The 19,067-nt window shown below is 54.5% G+C and overlaps 5 protein-coding genes across 5 annotated transcripts; 2 read left to right on the top strand and 3 right to left on the bottom strand.

The window, feature by feature from the left end:
- Positions 1–2,904: 2,904 nt before the first annotated feature.
- Positions 2,905–3,981, bottom strand: B0T26DRAFT_636222 (uncharacterized protein; the record flags this gene model as incomplete). The annotated part of the gene is made up of 3 exons (XM_060436804.1): positions 2,905–3,120; positions 3,334–3,555; positions 3,655–3,981. Coding segments are annotated over 3 exons (765 nt in total), but the record flags the coding sequence as incomplete, so codon positions are not given.
- Positions 3,982–4,859: 878 nt separating this feature from the next.
- On the top strand, positions 4,860–5,171 carry B0T26DRAFT_627155 (ankyrin repeat-containing domain protein; the record flags this gene model as incomplete). Its single annotated transcript, XM_060436196.1, has 1 exon — positions 4,860–5,171. A coding segment is annotated over one exon (312 nt), but the record flags the coding sequence as incomplete, so codon positions are not given.
- Positions 5,172–7,568: 2,397 nt separating this feature from the next.
- B0T26DRAFT_747153 (uncharacterized protein) lies at positions 7,569–11,994 on the bottom strand (the record flags this gene model as incomplete). The annotated part of the gene is made up of 8 exons (XM_060444802.1): positions 7,569–7,671; positions 7,751–8,144; positions 8,299–8,512; positions 8,608–8,822; positions 8,921–9,008; positions 9,083–9,180; positions 10,929–11,532; positions 11,797–11,994. The coding sequence occupies 8 exons, from the start codon at positions 11,992–11,994 to the stop codon at positions 7,569–7,571; spliced, it is 1,914 nt and encodes a 637-aa protein (XP_060299598.1).
- A 3,951-nt stretch (positions 11,995–15,945) lies between these two features.
- On the top strand, positions 15,946–16,791 carry B0T26DRAFT_737690 (class I glutamine amidotransferase-like protein; the record flags this gene model as incomplete). The annotated part of the gene is made up of 2 exons (XM_060443485.1): positions 15,946–16,347; positions 16,417–16,791. 2 exons carry the CDS (start codon positions 15,946–15,948, stop codon positions 16,789–16,791), a joined length of 777 nt encoding a protein of 258 aa, XP_060299597.1.
- A 1,253-nt stretch (positions 16,792–18,044) lies between these two features.
- On the bottom strand, positions 18,045–19,007 carry B0T26DRAFT_638058 (ribosomal protein S7e; the record flags this gene model as incomplete). The annotated part of the gene is made up of 3 exons (XM_060436991.1): positions 18,045–18,411; positions 18,473–18,555; positions 18,846–19,007. The coding sequence occupies 3 exons, from the start codon at positions 19,005–19,007 to the stop codon at positions 18,045–18,047; spliced, it is 612 nt and encodes a 203-aa protein (XP_060299596.1).
- Between the last annotated feature and the right edge of the window lie 60 nt (positions 19,008–19,067).

Below are 19,067 nucleotides of genomic sequence, written 5' to 3'. Positions count from 1 at the left end.
GTGAGCAAGAAAGATCTAGAAGCTGCTATGTGATTCTTCGCCACCAGCTTTTGCCACTATTCATAACTATAAAAAAGAGACTTTTGGCCCTGCCAGAGGAAACAAAAGATTAGACCTTTTCGGACAATTCAAGCCTTACCTCCCTGCATCAAATGCTTCATTTCTGTTGCCCTGTGAATGCGCGCGACACGAAACCTACCCTAGTACCTACTACCTGATCATTTTCGGGCCATGGGTGTGAAGATGTTGCACGTGATCGTCGTTAACCGCGCATTGAACTGTCTGTCTAAAAAAATGTCTAGAGATACAAAAAAGAAGGCCCTTTTTATACCCAAAAAGTAAACAAAGGAAATCTCGTAGTACTAGGAAGTGAGCGTTGTGAGGGCCTGGTCCTCCAGGCCTCCCAGACGCTCTGACTAATCAGACGCCAGTTGGGTGGATCCACCCGACCAGCCAGAGCCCCACCTTGAGACGCCCTGGAAGAATCTCGCGAGGGGAGGCTTTTGAGCTTCTTTTCCCTTTTCCCTTTAATTTAGAATCTTCGTCTATAGCGCCCAATAGAGGAGTTCCGCCCTCATTCCAAGCCGGCCGTGACAAGCGTCATAGAGAGCCTTTTAAGGCTCAACTCGGTTGTGGCTCGGATGTGGCTCAAATCTTAGGCGACAGAAGAGAACACGAGCGAAGATATAACTAACAGTCTAGTACAAAAGCAGCAACAGCGTGTTGCCGTATTTGTAGAGATGCGCCTGTACGGACCTCGAGGACCCGGTTGTCAGGTCAGCGTAGAACTCGGCATCCGGGAATCGCAGCTTAAAATCCGGCGCCGAAATAAATCTTCCTCCGGGGCCGCGCGCCGACAAGCACCTAAAAAGCCTCTGTTACCAAGCCGGCTACTTCCGGATTTGGCCTCCAGTGCCCCGTAAAAGCTAACGCCACCCTTATCTTCTTCGGTCCACGCCTTGAAAGATGTGTTAGAAACATAGCACACTGGATTCGGTGGAATTAATGGGGTTGCAAGAGCCATGCTTATAGTTGTGAATAGTGGCAAGCCATGGCGCGTCAGTTTGTGCGGCTGGGTCAACCTGTTACAAATCTATAGTTGTTGGCAGGAAGGGAATGGCTGGATTGCTTGAAGGAAGTCTAGCTATCTTGGCCCGGCGGAATATATATGTGGAAATGATGGCCTGGATTGGTGGATCCCAGATCCACCTATGCCCCGGCACGGGCGCAGTAGGCTGGGTTCCGGCCTGATCCCTGCGGTCCCAGCCACAATAGTTCTAGCTAACTCCAGCCTTTGCGACTGACAAATCTAAACCACAACCTCGGTAGGTGTTCTAGCACTGCGTGGCCAGAACCCTTAAACAGGCTTCGACTTACCGACACCTCCCAGCCCTAGATTCACCGCCCTTGAAACGGACTAACCGGCAATAATAACAATGTCGGATTATCCTCCAGCGTAATAGCGTCTATATGCTTTGGATCTACGTCCTTCAGCAGAAGCAGCCTCTTGATCTTAGGTGACCCATTATACGACACCCAATGTGGCAGCGTCCACCTATCATCCACATCCTCCGCCCCGTATATAGGAGCCGCATCATTGTCTCCATTCAACTTGCACTCATCCGCCACGTCCCCAAAACACCTCGTCATCATCTAGATCCACATTCCGGCCTGTGTCGAGCATGGCGCCCAAAAACACCCTGTACCGATCCGGGCCAACGTGCAGAGCGATATCCGACGCCGTCAACTCCCTGTACGACGGTTCCGGGTCCTCAGGAAGCGGCGCCGGCAGCGTTTTTTGAGGACCACGAACGACAACGGCAATTGTGTGAGCCCAGATTCGCCTCCTCTAACCAGACTGTTATCAGCTCTCGTGAGAAGACTAGTTGTCAGCAGACATTCCACCTTCCCAGATGCCGACTTGTAAGGCAAGATAATTGTTCTGTTCTTCTTTGAAAGTAAAGCCACAAGACGGCCCTACTCAATGTTCGGGACATAGTCAGTCCAGGAATTGTCATACACCCCTTCTGGCATTGCGCGTAAGCTTGTAAACGCGATAACAATAATGGCAAGCCTCGCCAACGAATAGAAGATGCCGACAGTGGGAACGGCCCAGCTCAGGATCTTGAAGCGCATTTCTCCCCTCTTCCACTTCGTGGTCAGGTGGGGGAAGACGTTGACATCGTCGAACCACTCATCATAGCCAGGGGGGAGGATCTCTTGGGCGATGATGTCCGGCTCGGCGTACCCCGCGTCGCGAAGCTGCATCCAGAGCTTTTCGAAGGTGTCCGGGAAGTCAGGCGAGGTGTACATACGAAATATGATCCTCCTGGCTTGGATGTGGTAGTGGACCTTTCGGAGCAGAGAGGGTTCCAAGATTTCCCTGTACCTCCTCTTGCCGTTGACGCCGCTCTGCAGGTTAGCAAGCGCGCCTTTAATACTCAGATCAAGCTCCTCGTCTTCCCCTCGCATGCTCTGCAACGCCCAAGAGCAGTGCTTCCTGAACTCTCTGGCCTCCTTTCGCTCGAATTCCTTGTCTTCTTCTGTCTCGATCCAGTTTTCGCGGAGCCAAACGACAACCCGGGGAACGACAAAGGAACAGACCAAGACCACGAGCGGAGCGCCCACCGAGACCATGGTGCCACATCTCCAGAGCAGCTTCTCGGCGGTCGACGGGAACGAAAAGTTCCACGCGCAGAGGTGGATGACCCCGACCGGCACCATGAACGCGACCAGCCAGGGGAGGAAGGACCTGTTGACGTGAACGGGACGGATCGTGTCGTTGCGGAAGTAAGGGAGCCGCAGCGTCTTGGGTTTATTTTCGCGCATGAAGGAGTGGACAAAGCGCTGCGGCTGCCAGAGCGGGGACAGGTTGAGGAACTTGTTGGGGATCGTGGTCCAGACCTCGACGTTCTGCGGCTTGTTCCAGCGCAGGACATACGTCAAGACGGCACACGCGGCAAAGGCCACCGTCATGATCTCCAGTTGTGACGTCGCGCGGTGGATGGCCCACCGCGTCAGCACCGAGAAGAGGGTCCACGCGATCTGCATGAAGGCGACTAGCTTGGAGAGCGTGTCGACCTTGATCCTCCGCCTCACTTCGGTCTCGGAGATGGGTGGCTTGAGTCGGCCCTGCAAAGTCGTTGACTGCGTTGGCGGCGGCGGCGGCGGCGGCGATGGTGGCGGTGGCGGTGGTGATGCATTGTTTGCCGATGCCAGGCTGGCTGCCGGTGGCCGGACTGGCAATTCCGCCGTGTCGCCCGTTTGTGGTCTCTTCTCCGCGTCTGTAGGATGTGTGTTTTGGCCCCATTCAGGGGTTCGTGGACGATTCACTTCGGTCTCCGAGGGCGACGGGGTCTTGAGATACTTGACCAGCTCTTTTGCTGTAAGAGGGTATACGCGGGTGAGGGCCGCGTTGTCGCCTTCAACCTCGTCGAGGCTTGATAGGTTGACTCGGAAGCCACCCATGTTGGCATAGTAGAAGTGCTGTTTGCGCCACTCTTGCTCCTCCTTGCCCTCAGTCCTAAACATGTCGAACCCCCTTATTCTTTTCGCCTTGTCGGTGGCAGCGCAGAAGTCCTTGATTCTTTGCCAAAAGGATTTGGCCTGATCCAGATCCTTCCAGGCATCATTAACCCACAGGAATTCGTCGACAGCCTGGGCCAGAATGAACTCAGGCAGCAGGATCGTCGCAATCATCCATCTGGCTCGGTGCAAAAATCGTCCCAACGCTGTCTCGGGGGTTCTCTTTGGGACATTGGGATGATGGATGGTCCATGTACAGGCTATGATAGTCAACAAGCAGCTCTGCAATATGTTCATCGTTCCACGGCGGTCGGGATTGGGCTGCCATCCAACGAGGTTGTTGCGACTTGAGTCCGGGCCTGATGACGGTGCAGGATCCTGAGCTGAGATGGAAACCGGCAGACAACAGATGGCGAGGCCGAGAAGAGCAAGCCGAAATAATGGTTGGTCAGCCATGTTACCCAATGTCGCGCTCTCGGAAATGTCGACGAGAGTGATGTCCGAAAGGGATGCGTAGAATTTGAGACTGCCTTGAGTCCTCATCCCCGAGCCGCGGGCGAAATGCCGCGGGGCTGGACTATCTTTAAAGCTTTCATACCTACTCTGCTCCTCTCCTCATCCAGCCCACCGCCTGGACGCGCTCATCCCTGTGTTCCGGGTTGGTATGAACTCGCCATTCACCTGCATCTGCCGTCACAATATCAAGCCTCTTACCCTGTTGGGAACAGGTATCAAGACAGGCTACCAATCATATCCAGAGTTTACAGGCCAATGAGGCTAGGTGAGGCCCAAGGGGGGGGGGAAGCTCTGGGGGAGGAGCTTGAGTGAAGGATCTGATTCGCTGACACGGTCCCTCTCTCGACCATTGGTGGGATGGGTCAGCGCACCTCGCCGCACCAGGAAGCCAGCTGAGGGACCTGATAAATCTGGACATGGTAGGGTACCAATATTGGGCGCCACGCCCGGGCATTTGAGAAGATTTCGTCAGCACCCTCCCAGCCCAGATGAATGCCTCCCCTCCCGACTTCCCCATGACACAATCCCAGTCGGCAGGGCGGCCGGTCGCCCATTTACCAAGAATCCCCGTCGAAACCACAATCGAGAACACGTCGTTTCAGCAAAAACAGTCGGCCCCCGACTCGATATTTTACCCTGTATTCGAAAAACTCAACAGACTTTGCATCATGTCTCATGACCCGATCGCAACAAAAGATCCGTCTCCAGAGTCAGAGTCGCTGGAGAAGTCGGCCCCACCAATCGGACTGCTAAGCAAGGGGAGGGACGCCGCGAGAGAGGTTGCCGAGGACGACTCGCTGCTGGGAGGCTTGAACCTTACCCCTCTACACCTCGCGGCCGAGCAAGGGGACGTGGACATGATAGGGGGTTATCTCGTCAAGCACCCCGAAGACATCGACAAGACAAACGAACAAGGCATGACGGCGCTGGTCATCGCAGCCAAGAACAAGCACCGCGACTTTGTCGAGCGACTGCTGGAACATGGGCCCAAGGTCGATCTTGCCGACGAAAAGGGCTGGACGGCGCTCCACTGGGCGTCCGTGAACGGCGACTTGGCTATCATTGAGCTTTTGCTAGGCGAGGGACGCGGCGGCGTGGCTGATCAGACAAACAAAGACGACGCCAGCCGAGCGGGAATCGGTCCTCCTGGTCAGTCGAGCGCCGGTATCGGCTCGGATATCACCGCGGACAACAAAGGGAAGGGCAAAGATTTGGAAATACAAAGACAAAAGTCGCGTGGCTACATGTATGTCGACTTGCTCGACATGGAACTGCGGAGCGGACTGCACCTAGCAGCCAAGAGCGGCCATGCCGACGCCGTGCGGCTGCTGCTCGGCCACGAGGCCGACTTCAATCTTCCCGACACGTGGGGGAAAACACCGTTTGATTGGGCGGCCATCGCGGGCCGGAAGAGCGTCATGCGCGTTCTGCCACCCGAGTCCAAGTCCAACTTACCTGACAAGAGCTACATCCTCATGCCAAACTTTAAGACGGTCTCTCCTCCTCATGCTCCTCCCCGCGCTACAGACGCCAGTAACGCTTCATCTTCGTCACCACTTGTCGCAAACACCGTCACTCCCCTTCCAGGCCCAGTTCCAGGTAATGATGGCGGTAGTGACAAGAAAACTCTCGACCTCGGCGCCATCATCCTGGACCGCCAAACCATGGCGGCCTTCCAAGGCGGCAAGAGCGTGCTCGCCCCCGGTTCCTACGAGACCATGCGACAGTGCGCGTCTGGCTTCAAGACGACGCTGTCGCAGCTCAAGAAAGGCCAGTACGCGCAGCCCCTGTACAAGGCTAAGGCGCCCATCAAGGACGAGGAGGACTTCGTCGTCGAGGTGGATGGCCTCGAGACGAAGACCCTGGACCGGCCCGTCGAGCTCGCCCAGGCGTGGCTCGAGTCGTTGCCGTCGTTGCCATCCGACGCCAAGAAGAAGCTCATGGATCTGCGGGGAAGGTCGCTCTATATGGTCATCGGGATGAAGATTATGCGGGGTGCCTCGTCGAGCCGCAGCAGCAACAACAGCAGCAGCAGCGGCGACAACAACAACAACAGTGCTGTCACCGCCGCCAACACCGCCGCCAACGCCGCCGCCAACACCACCACCAGCAACAACAACAACAACAACAACAACAACAGCAGTGCTGCCACCGCCGCCAACACTGCCGCCAACGCCACCACCAGCAACAACAACAACAACAACAACAGTGCTGCCACCGCCGCCAACACCGCCGCCAACACCACCACCAGCAACAACAACAACAACAACAACAACAGTGCTGCCACCGCCGCCAACACCACCACCAGCAACAACGACAACAACAATAAAAGTGCTGCCACCACCGCCAACACTACCAGCAGCAACAACGACAACAATAAAAGTGCTGCCACCGCCGCCAACACCACCACCAGCAACACCGTGACAGGAAAAGTTGACAACGAGATGAACATCGTGGGAGAGTCGACCGGGGATGTCGGGTTAAGCGGTGACGTTGTGCTTGCAGTGCAGCTGTTGAAGCTGCACGTTAACCGGGGCTTGCCGCTCTTGGGAAGGCCGAAAGTGTTTGGGATGGCCAAAATGTTTGGGATGGCTAGAGTGTTTCGATGAGCTTTTCTCGAGTGGTGAACCGCTTTAATCCTGTGGCCGATTAACTTCTGTAGTTGGGTACTCTGCGTGTCTTGCGACATTTGGTATATTGATGTCGTTGAAGGATTAGAACACACATTTGAGATACGACTAGGGCTGGTAAGCACTGAACGTATTTTTTTGGAATCTATATTTAACGGGCACCTCAAACCTCTTGCCGCCACTCATCGTGTTCCCATATACCTCAAGTAGATAGGTAGGTAGGCCACCAAGTTAAGGTACCTCGGCATTCCAATCTGCCCATGGCAAAGCAACCCGGCCCCTTTCTCCCATCTCATCACTTGCAACCGGCAAACCAAGACGCGCGGCGCGTCCCACCCACCCATCACATAACTTAGCTCGAGGACACCTCACGCCCAAAGTAAAAAAAGGTATTCTCCTGCCTGCCCCCGGGGCGCTGCTTGAGGCTCACCCAAGCATGGATGTCGCGGCCGAGGGGTCGCCGCTGGGCCGCCGGCGCCGAGGATGGCCACGAGGTACGCGCCGACGCGGCGCTTGCCATTAGCGTCGTCGGATACGTAGGCGTCCACGTGGAAGTGGCACCGCGCCGACGGGGCGGTCGCCTGTCTTGCTGGGGAAGGCGAGGTAGGAGAGGAGTAATTTTCCGGTTCGCTGGTGATCTTCCTCCTGTCCCTTGTCCTTCTTTTCCGAGTTGCCGTTGCTGTGGTGATAGTGGCCGTTGGTTCTATTGATTGATTCCGCTGGTCCCCTTAATTCCGCTGGTCCCCTTAATTCCGCTGGTCCCCTTAATTCCGCTAGTCCCCTTAATTCCGCTAGTCCCCTTAATGCCGCCGATGTCGTTAGTTCCATTCGCACCGTTCACATGATTGCTCAAACCATTCAGCCCGTTCGAGCCATTCAAACCGTTGACGCCACTTATTACACCACTACCGCTGCGGCCGCGGCCGCCATGGCCATCAAGAACCGCTGAACCTCGTAGGCGTCTGCGTCGGGACAGAAACGCGCGTGCTTCTGCGCGACCCTCGCCGCCGTCGTGCGCGACGTAGCATCTCCTTTTTTCTTCTTCTTCGTCGCCGCTGCCGCTGCCATGCGCGACTTACACCTTGACACGTGCTTCGTCATCCTTGTCGTGCTTCGTCATCCTTGTCGTGCTTCGTCGTCCTCGTCGTGCTTCGTCGTCTTTGTCGTCATCCGGGAGATCCAAAGAAAAGTAAATGATGGAGTTACCAATACCACCACCACTACTAGGCTTAGTCCCTGTAGCAGGAGGAGGAGGCATCAGGATACTCTCCATCAGCCGCCAACCGGCCTCGAGCCCCAGCAACCGGAACGCTTCGCGTGTGGTCGCCACGGCTTCACCAGCGGCGCGGGGGTCGAGGTAGATCTTCCATTGGAGCCGGCTCTTTTTGGTGGACCAAGCGCAACTGTGCCAGGTGGTGAGTTGAATAGTCTCGGGTGGACTGTCCGGGTTGAGGAACAAGTGGCGGGTGAGGTCTAAGAGGCGTAGTAACGGCGGCGAGATGCCAGATAGACAAGGAGGGAAGAAGAAGAAAAAGAAGAAGAAGAAGAGGAAGAAGAAGAGCAAGAGGAATGGGCGGCGACGAGGTCGGCGTTGAGACGCAGCGCGGCGTCGACGGCGTGGCGCTACGAGTTTTGGGGGGCTGGGCCTCGGTCAGGAAGCGCAGCTCGGCTGCTGCCGCGGGCGTTTGGGGGATGGACACGGAGAACTCGATAAGGGAGCGGTCGTTCCCGACGCCCGAGGTCCATGATGATGAGGGCGACGGAGCTCGGGTGCGGGTCTGGCCCCAGCCGCCCGTTGCCAGCGCGAGGGCGCACATCAGCTCATCCCTAGCAGTTGCGTCCTAGCCTAGTGCCGCGGACAAGAGGCCGAGCTGGCCGTTAGCCGCGGAGAAGTAGGTGGCGCCCTTCATCTTCATGGAATTGTTCAAGTTGCCACCGGGTTGTCAAGGAACACCAGGACGGGCCTCAGGCCGGCGGAAAAGTAGCGGAGTCTCATGGTCTTGCCGCGGGTGATGACGACATTGGGAAGTGTGTCGTCGGCAAGAAGCTTCTGTGCATATGTCTGGACTTGCCTAATGCGACTGGCGATGTATGCCCGGTCAGTCACTTGATACAGACTCGCTGCAGCCGCCATCAAGTCTCGTCCGCCCACTAAAGGGAAAGAAAGAACGAGGTCATGTCAGCGAGCATAAGGTAAGCAGGGACAACATGAGAGCCTGTACGCCCTGTGATGTTGTGCTTTTACTTACTGCCGTCATACGAGTCGTTCCGGTAACCGAGCATCTGCCTCTCTTTCAAGCCCATGCCTATGCCTTCGTATCTCTTGCTGAACACCCCCTGGTTGCGAAAGCACAAGACTCCGCCCTGTTGGCAAGCCCGTCGTTCTTCAGGCTGGTGTTAAATCCGTCTACATAGGGACACATCTTCTGGATGATGTCCGCGATGGTCTCGTCGGCGTACCCATGCTCATAGTGCTTGATGAAGCGTTCAGGGGCTCGCCCCTGAACCCCTAAAGGCACGATTACTATGAGCAACCACAATACTCTACGGGTCCCTCTCCAACTACCTTATAAGACTCTAGGTACTCTACGAGTGCCCTGGCTATTATGGAAGGTTGTGGAAGGCCCTGGAAGGTCTTGTCGGATAACACTTAAATTCGATGCCTCCTCGAACACTAGAGGGGCGTGCCTAGGGCCACCAATCAAATGGCCAGTTTCATTCGACAGTTGGGACTGAGCCTTGACGTATTTGCCAAACTGTAAACCAAAACACTGCCAGACTCCTCCGCAAGGAGAAAGTCTTCGAGAAGTACCCACATAGTGTGGCGACAGCATTTGCGACCCAGTATCTGGATAGTACCGCCAAAGCGATTCTCCAGGCCATGTGTTTTTTTTGACCCAGTGAACAACCCAACGAGCTGGTGGAGTCGGTACTCAACAGAGGCTTAGAGTTCCACGAGATTTCGTCTGAGATGGAGTAAGAAAACATCCTTCTCCATAATTGCCGATTTCATCGGTTATATCCTATCATTGTTCCGAATTTAACCCAGAACCAGCTATTTTAACGGCCTTGAAAGTCTCATAAAGAGGTCTCTGCTTGAAAAGCTCGACGACAACCATTCACCGACTGGTTCAGCAGGTAGAATACCTAGAAATGAGCCCCAGCAGCTGTGAGACGGCCTTCGGCGCAGTTCTCCAACTTCTTCTCGACGGTTATCCCCGGGAGACGGGAGGAAGACCAATGTGGAACGACTGGCAACGATGCGAAAGATACCTGCCCCATGTTATGTTCAAGGCTTGCTGCTAATCTGGCCGTGAAAGCTGCGGCGTGTCAAAGCGTCGGGGGTGCCATACGAGTGGAATGAAGCTCGACCTCCAGGCAGAGCAGCCCATACCTACAGGTATTTGTCAATTGACGCACATCTGACCGGATCACCTGCCAGCTAATCGGTCCATAACTATAGACCAAAGCTCTCATCCGCTTTTACAAGGCTCAAACTCCACCTCAAGGGCGCCATGGACACCCTTCGGGATCGACGGGTCCAGTTGGTCAAGTAGGTTTCTAAAGTCGAGCTCTACTTGGCCTCACCTCTACCATTTTTTCGGCAGAGAAGATGACAGCTAAGCAAGGAGACAGCGTTTGGCGCCCGATTGTTGGGCCATTGAAAGACATGCTGCTCGCTGTCTGCGACGCCCGTTCTGTCGAACACGCAGACCTCGTGACCCATGACTTGATCTATTCTCACTTCGTTGGCGAAAACTTCCAGTTCAAGCACAATCCCAAGCAGCGATAGTACTTCCTCGACGACATGCAGCTGAACGAGGGCATTATCTTTAAGAACTTCGGCTCCATGACTGATGGAAGAGCAAGACATAATTAAGACTCATAATTACCTAGTTGCATATTTTGCGACATGGACGAACCCTAAACTTTAGCTAATAATTGATTGTCCTAGTATCGCCGCATGCTGCGTTTAAACGCCTGGAATACATGTGCATTGGTCGGGACCGCCGAATTCTGATTACTCGATGTTCCCAGCGGGATAATAGCACTATTCCCCATGTAGCAGTCACGTAAATCGACCAGCAAAAAAATAAATCAGTGCACTAGACTTAATGCTATGAGACTCGAGAAACATCTGCGCACAGCTGCCCATGTTTCGCCATCCAGACTTGACGTTGTCGGATTACAGGTCAGGCCGGCAGACCCATAGACCGTGGCTCAACCATCATCAATCGAACCAAGTTGTGGTGATACCTTTCCACTGATCGCCCTTTAGCACCGGCGCTGACAGCCAGGCAGTCATCCCGTTGAGTGCAGTCTGCGCTTTTTCGTGAGCTACTTTATCATCCTTGTGCTTGATTAAATCCTCCTTCTGTCTTTGGATGATCTTTTCCGTCTCTTCAACACAGTGAAGGCCGGCCCGAGCCTCCTCTGCGCACTGTTCGAGCGAGATTCGGTCGTTGCCGGTAATGTTGCCGGATTGATCCGTGTGATTAGCCTGTATCATCTTCCCAATGAGGTCTAACAGGCGCTTCGCGTCTGGTTGGGGTTCCGCTGCGAGTTGGTAGCAGGCAATAAAGCGCGTTTTTATGTTGTCCATAAATCTGATGACCATTTGGCGGTTCACAGGTGTGCTAGGCTTCTGGATCCCCTGGCCAGAGCTATAGAGGGCCAAAGCCATCAGGCCGAGCGACCAAACACACCCTTTCTCAGATGCGTCGGGGATAAGCATGTGGCTCTGGTTCAGAGCGTGTTCGAGTTGCTCGGGAGCCGCGTAAGCCGGGTTTTCGCCGAGTCCCTTGATGCCGTGAAACACTTTGGTCCACTGAAGTAATGGCCTGTCGACTATGGGCGAGAGCTGTACATTTGTTATCGTCTTTCGTCCGTTCGCATCAGTATCCCATGCCAAGATCGTAATCGATCGCATTCTCAATATGATGAGTGAATCCATCTTATGCTCAACCATCTTTCGGCGTGCAATGGAAACCTGACGGATAATGAGAAAAATTTCCTTCACGGTCACAGGGTTCTTTTTCACCCACTCCTCGAGTGTATCAAGGCCGGCACTTAGATTAATACACCACTGCTCATTCGTGCTGCGAATCGGGTTACGATGGTTTACCACCTCCATATACTGGATATGATCGTCGTCCTGGACTTTGACTCCAAAAGGGAACTCTGCTGGCCATTTGAAGGGTTTAGTGACCGTTTCTGCGGGCATACGTTGTGCTGCACACTTCAGCCCGCTTTTATGCGTGGCGGTGCCTTTGCTCCTGAGCAGCGTGTCATTATCAAATGTGTAATCGGGTTGTTGAGCCATCACGAGAAATGAACAATCTTTGACAAGGGAGTTGGGAAGCGCAAGTGCAGGTCTTATCGAAAAGTCAGGTTCCTGCGCAAGCCTGTTCGTCCCTGTTGCAGATCACGAGAATAGCGAAGGGAAGATATATCTAGAGTGTAAAAGAGAGTGCGACGAAGATCTAGTTCAAAAGAATTCTAAAAATGAGGACGTGCCCAAGGCGATTGGGTAGAGAATCTAGGGATTTGTAGTGTGAAAAGTCTGATTTGTGCTGGTTGGATAGAAGATTGTAGATAATTGTTCTGGGATGTGGCCGGGACTTTATATCAGGTTGAGGTCTTGAGGATGTGGATTTTGACTCCCACCAGGGACCAACTGCACTTATTGGGCGGTGGGAGCAGAGATCTGTCCAATCCATCTCCCCCAGTCCCCCCAAGGGAGAAGGCCCGGTTAGGCCAACAGACTGTGCACTACTCCATGAAACAATTCTGGCCCCCAGACTATCTCGTTGGAGCTGGCATTGTTCGAAACACCCGTGCCGCAGAATTCGGCAGGGAAATGGGGTTGACGGCCGTCTTGGCATCCTTGTATACCGCAGGGGCAATCTCCGGCCGGGCTTTGAGATCGCACGGACAGATATTTATGGAGCCGAGCCGAGCCTGCACCAAGGCTTTGTTCCAGGTCACGAGGGTCGCGTCCTGCAGTCGCGGTTCCGAACAATTACACTGGGCCCCTGGGTCCCTGGGGCCTGACTAAGTGGGCGTTGATGTAACCCTGGAGCGTGGTTGCGGTCCTGGACGAGTTCAATCACTACGAAGACTCTCACGCAGTCGGGTTGATCCTCGTCTAGCTGGTCCGCTTGATTTTATCGCCGACGGCAAGACCGAGACACAGTCCCTTTTCAAGACGCCGCCAAGACTACGCTGCTGACGGCGGTGAATATCGCGACATCGCCATGGGCGTTGGAGACCCCCCTCTCCCCAACCTCAAAGCCGCCATGATTAGCCTGCAGCCTGATCCCGTGGTCACAATGCACAGGGAGGGGAGTTGCCTGAGAAAAATAACGGTAGGGGGTTGTACGGCTGTGTTCAAGAACTGAAGCCCCTGGACCGGACCGAGTGAATGTAACTGGGTAGCAGCTGGGCGTGACAAAGAGCGAGTCTCCTCAACTGTTAAAACGTCCCCAGTCACTGTATTCCACCACACATAACCCTAACCCTGCCGGCATCCCCCCTCCCCACCAGTACATCCAAGATTCTGCCGCGCAGTAATTTAACTCTTTTTACCACAACGCACCCGAACCTTACACCTTCCACTGCAACCCACCTTCAACAACACCAAGACATCGTCATCGCCGCATTCAATCGATGCATCGGTATGGCTTCATTTCTTCCTTATTTACTTCGTCTCGCAGTACTAACTAGCGATAGAAATGGCCGCCCTTGAAGATCTAAGCGATCTTAGCGACTTTGGCGATCTCAGCGATGCGCCGCCCGATGAAAATGCGCCCCCGCCACCACCACTTACGAATCCGCCCCCCCCCGGGCATCGATTTTTTTAGTACGAAATATGACTCCCTCGATGATCTTATGGATAATTTGAGCGAATTCGCCGCTTCTGCGCTCTTCAATATCGCTAAATTACGAAGCTCTAACTATGTCAAGGACTTCGGCGCAACGAGGGTTGATTTTGGCTGCCAACGTGGAAGAGTCGTGAAGTCCAGGGCAACAGTGGACAACACCACCACCGAATACAGAGGCTGTAGTTGGCAGGCCGTAGCCAAAGCCCTCATTTATAACGATAGAAAATGGATCTTCGAGCTTCTTCTTGATTATATAGAGTATATAAATCATCTATTTTTGGCCCTGTTATGTAAGCGAATTTAACGAAGTCAGCTTCGCATTTTACTGTAGATTTGAGCGATTTGAGCGAATCTACGGTCCTGAGCTAGAATTACCGTATTTGGAAGTGTGTTGACGTTGGCGACGGCGGCGAGGTGCAATTGCGGTGCAACTGCGTTGCTAGCGTTTGGAGCGGGGTTGCCAGCGAATGTGGTAATTTTAGCTGTAAAATGTGGTATTTTCATGGGCGGTGAGCTGTAACGCTTGGCGGCCTATGTACACACAGTGACTGGGGACGTTTTAACAGTTGCAGGAGACTCGCTCGTGACAAAAACCAGGACAATTCAGCCGCCTAAAACGTCTAGCGATGAAGGCTGCTACAAATTTTGGAAGTAACACCCCTTTTATTTCTTTTCTTCCTTGACACCTGCCTCGGTCACAGGCTTCTGCGTCTCTGGCTTGCTGTAAGGGAAAGTGGTAGGGCTCGGGCAGCAAGGTGGTGCACTAGGGGGTAGTAAGTGTTGTTAAGGTGTGACGATATATGTCCCTGATTAGGTTCAAAACAGGCAGTCAGAATTTTTCACAAAAATTTATTATTGTTCCTTTTCACGGCTCCTACTAGTATGTGACGAACCTGGTTCGTACTGGACCAGCTGCAGAAGGCGGGCACCTCAGGCAGGACTGTGGGGGCCCCGCTTGTCGAGAGCCAATCAGACGGTGCCCGGTGCCAAGAGGGCTCTTGGCACCAGGCAAACGGAAGGACGGCCAATCAGGGGTGGCCCGGTGCCAAGAAGGGTCTTGGCACCAGGCAAATGGCCCGGCACGCTAGCAGTGCCCGGCGCCAGGCAGCTCCTTCCTGTCGGGCAAGTAAGAGCTGCGCTCTTACTGGCCCGCCATAATTAAATAAATACGATGACCGTATCCACGGTCTTAGATAGTTCTTGTTTGGTTCTTCAAGCAAGCAATACACATTCGCTGCACTCATACACTTTGAGTGGCATTCCGATTTGACTGTATTACCCGTGCGATAGGAGCTTGCCCTTTGTTCTATCTTCATAATTACCAACCCCAGCATTCTGTGGAGCCCGTGCTCCCTTACAGACAGACGACCCTAACAGTCGAGTGGTTTGTAATATAGTAATATAGTTTGGCTTTCATAAGAACGGCCACTTCCTAGATGGACGTGCTTCGGTGTTGGGTGCAGCCAATTGAAGGCCGTAGGCCTTCGGTCGAGTGGCGCGTGGCGCGTGGCGCCACACATGGGAAAAATGGAGGCTGTGCTTGCAGAAATAAGCTGACACCCCGGCCCAATTGAGGAAACCATTGCTTTTGTATTTGCATGGGTGGTTTTGGCGTTTTCGGCTTTTAATTATTTCCAATGACAGCTTGTGTTCAGCTGTGTAGACACAAGCGGCCCTCCACCTGTTTTGATCCCCGTGATCAAAAACGAGACGGCGGCCAGCGACCGGCTCGCACGGCCCTAGCGGTCCCCACAATTGGGGCCGGAGCCAACCCGGCTGGACGGGCGGCCAATGGGTGAGATGAAACCCGGTGCAAACACGTAGGTGAACCGGGTGGGGCGTTATGAGGGTCTGACGTGGTCCAACCCGCTCGACCTGGCCAGTGCAGATCTGGAGTTTAAAGGCCCCCATCACTTCGGGCCCGGCTTGTGCCATTCCTCCATTCTTTGTGTCATCGACACATTTTCCAGGTGTCAATGTCTCGCGGGCCGTTTTTGGCGGGCTCGGTCTTTTCGTTCTTCCCCTGGACCATCCCCCATTTGTCCCCGCCTCGCGCTCACCTCTGCGTTCTGCACTAGGGGCACGGATTAACCCTTTCCTCAACCCATGTGATGTCAGTTTAGTGTGGGTTTGCACAAACTCTCAGCCAGCCACAGGCAGTCAGTCCCCCGGGCAAAGAAGAGTGACCAGCTGACTCAATTGATAATTACGGAATACAATAATCAACAAACCCCTGATGCTTGCTGGTAGTCTAATTTATTGAGAGCTGAGGGGAGGGGAGAAAACACCAAATCCAGAAACAAAGAACTGCCTTCAATTCCACCACAGGCGAAATACACCCAATCCACACCTTCCCAACCAACCAAGCCCCACGCGCGCCTTCATTCAACATGACGGCCACCGTGGAGCAGCAGTGCGAGCAGCAGTGCGAGCAGGAGCGGCCACTCAACATCGCCATCCTGCTCAACTCGTTCCGCTCGCCCTTCATTGCCGAGATCCGCGAGTCGTACGTGCGCTCCATCGGCGCCGTCGCCCCCGAGTGCCGGCTCTCCTTCTTCTACCCGGCCGACTGCCCCGGCGACTTCCCAGACCCGGATGCCTTCGACTTGATCGTCGTCGGCGGCAGCAACACCGACCCCCGCCAGCAGCACGCCTGGATCCAGCGCGTCCATCACTTCATCGTCAGCATCGTCGCCGACTACCCCAGCAAGAAGCTGTGCGGCATCTGCTGGGGCCACCAGACCATATCCCTGGTCTTTGGCGGCCAGATCGTGGACATGGAGACGCCAGAGGTAAGCAACTGCACCAATTATGACACTCTTCCATCTCTTGCCGCCGTCGAGATTGACTCGTTTTATCAGCTGGGGGTGACGGAGTCAAAGATGACCCCGGCCGGGCGGCGCTTCTTTGTGCGCGGCGGCGGGCAGGATGGCGACGGAGTGGTGCGGCTGCAGCAGCACCACCGGCGGGCGGTGGGCGCCCGGCCCGAGGGCTTCCACGAGCTGCTGGCCGGGCACCAGGCGTTCCTGAGCTACAACAACGCCATTCTCACCTTCCAGGGCCACCCTGAAAAGGACGCCGAGACGGCCAAGCTGCGCGTCAAGGACGCCGTGCGCTGGTTCGGCACCGACCTGGCCGACAAGCAGGCCGTAGAGGACCTTGTGTGGCGCATGGAACTGCAGCACGACGGGCTAGAGATCTGGGAGCGCGTGTTGCAGTGGACGCGGGAACCTTGATTTGTACGAGCCATTCAAATGTGCCGGATGATGCTGTTTTGAGGCCATCCATTTAGAGACCAGCTGGTTTCATGCCGCATATCGATGATGTATCTAGTATTAGTCGACAGACCTGCAGATTCATCTTCTGTCAAGGTGCTTTACGCTAGCGTTAGGGGTTTGAAATGTTGAAAACGCATGATGCACCATGATATTCGTATAATAAACAGAGGCGCAGGAGAATCAATTTGCCGTCAGGGTTTTACTGTCCATCGAATTACCGGTTCAGCTTGATTATTCAACAGCCAACGCACACAAGCGCCACAAAAATGCTCCTACAGAGGAGCTGTTATGCAAGTCAGGAGTCAAGTGGCTATGTGATAATCAGGCAACAGGATATGCACCCACCTACTCAGCCTGCCTCTTGCACCTAAAGCCCCGAATTATTAGTTCAGTCACTATCACAATCATGAGTCTTGGATAAGTTCGCCGTTGCGCGTAGCTAGTTAAGCGTATCGTCTTGCTATCTCAAGCCAACCAGCAAATGAATCTTCCGAGGGAATATCCGAGCATGCGGTAGAGATCCTCTTCGGGAAAACTTCAAATAGATGCACCCGACCTCAGTGATGGAAATGTGACAGTTTGCTGTAGGCAACGGAGATTGCAACTCTCCTGAACCAAAAAGAGCCTATAACTTCAGAAATTGAGAAGACTGGGTAAAAAGTGCGGAGGACACCAACACAAAGAACGCACCTGGGTCATTTATGTTAAAACAGACAACAAGAGCAGGTAGCTAAGGACATTACATAATCCGTGAGATTGACTTGAGATGAGTGGCATCATTAGGTCGCGAGACATATGTGTGGAACTGTGCATATCCAGGGGTAAAAATTGGAGGCCAATCTCATGTAGCGAGGCGAGCGGTGTTAAAAAAAGGTATAGTACAAGGTCAGGACAAAAGTACTTGGACCATGAGAGACAAAGTCTTGCACAGGCGACGTGACCCACCACAGCTGGAATAGAATGAGAGGCACCAGACAGGCAGGCGAGGAAGCAGAGGCAACGCATGTCACAACGAATAGTAAGAGAGCCGAGCTTGTATTCAGGCACCAGGAGATGATAACACAATCAAGCTTGTATTGGTAACAAGCTAGCTAGACGCCGCCCCGTTTTGGTTGCCATGCATGCATTGCAATTGACCCAATCCCGAATATCAAACCCAACCGGACCCTCAGTGCTCCAGATGACAAACCAGCTCAGCCACCAATACTTCTCTAATAGTCAGTGGCACCGGTCTGGGGGAACTCGAAAATGACGCCACGGCCAGTGAGGCGCTTGTAGACCTCGGAGTAGGTGTCGAGTCTGTAGTCCACACCGCCACGCTCCTTCTCGTCAAGGATGACCTTGAGGGTCTTGGAGCCGTCCTCCTTGGTGCGGAGACGCTTGCCGACAATCTCGACGGGGTAGACGAGGTCGGTCAGGATGGCATCGTGCACAGCAGTGAGGGTGCGCGAGCGGGGGCGCTTCTGCGTGGCAGTGTTGCGCGAGCGGGTGGACCGCTTGGGGCGGGGGAGAATGCGGCGCGAAGCGAGGATCAGGACGTGGCGGTCAGAGAACTTCTTCTCGAGCTCGCGAGTCAGGCTGGAAAACCGCCATCAGCACAACGTCGACGCACAAAACGAGGCATGGAGCAGAAACTTACCGCTGCTGGACTCTGTGGAAGCCCTGCAGGGAAGGGACGGGGACAAAGATGACAATCGCCTTCTTGCCGTGGCCAACTTCGATCTATTTCAAGACCCAAGTCAGCATGCGAGCTCCAGGATGACGATGCAATCCATGGACCGCTTCCCGTCCTATTCCGCGCGCTACATGGATATTTGATGTTGTTATGGCCGCTGGGCGAAGCAAGCAGGCGCCGCCTCGCCCGCCTCCAAAGTGCGATCAATTCCCCAGATGCGACGCTCGGCACACGGTGAGAGCACGATTGCGCGCCCGTGCTGCCGGTGGAACAGGATCTCGGATGTGGTTGTAGATTGTCGCAGGAGTGGGCTATTGCTTCTTCAGCGGTTTCTCACCTCGCGGGCAGACACGAACTGCAGAGGCCGGAGGGCGACCTTGAGGTCGGCAGTGTTCGTCTCGAGGTCGTAAAGAGCGCCAGCAATGGCGGTCTCCAGCTCCGAGGGTTTCTGGCGGGACGGGCTGTTCGCCGCGAGCTTATTGAGCTGAGGGGCACTCATTATGGCGTTTGTCGATGTCAGGTCGTCGATCGTCGGTTGAAGGAAGGCTCGAGATCGCGG

The sequence above is a fragment of the Lasiosphaeria miniovina genome (assembly GCF_030549165.1).
Source record: "Lasiosphaeria miniovina strain SMH2392-1A chromosome Unknown B0T26scaffold_2, whole genome shotgun sequence".
NCBI classification, from domain to species: domain Eukaryota; kingdom Fungi; phylum Ascomycota; class Sordariomycetes; order Sordariales; family Lasiosphaeriaceae; genus Lasiosphaeria; species Lasiosphaeria miniovina.
This window is presented reverse-complemented; position numbering and strand designations above follow the sequence as displayed.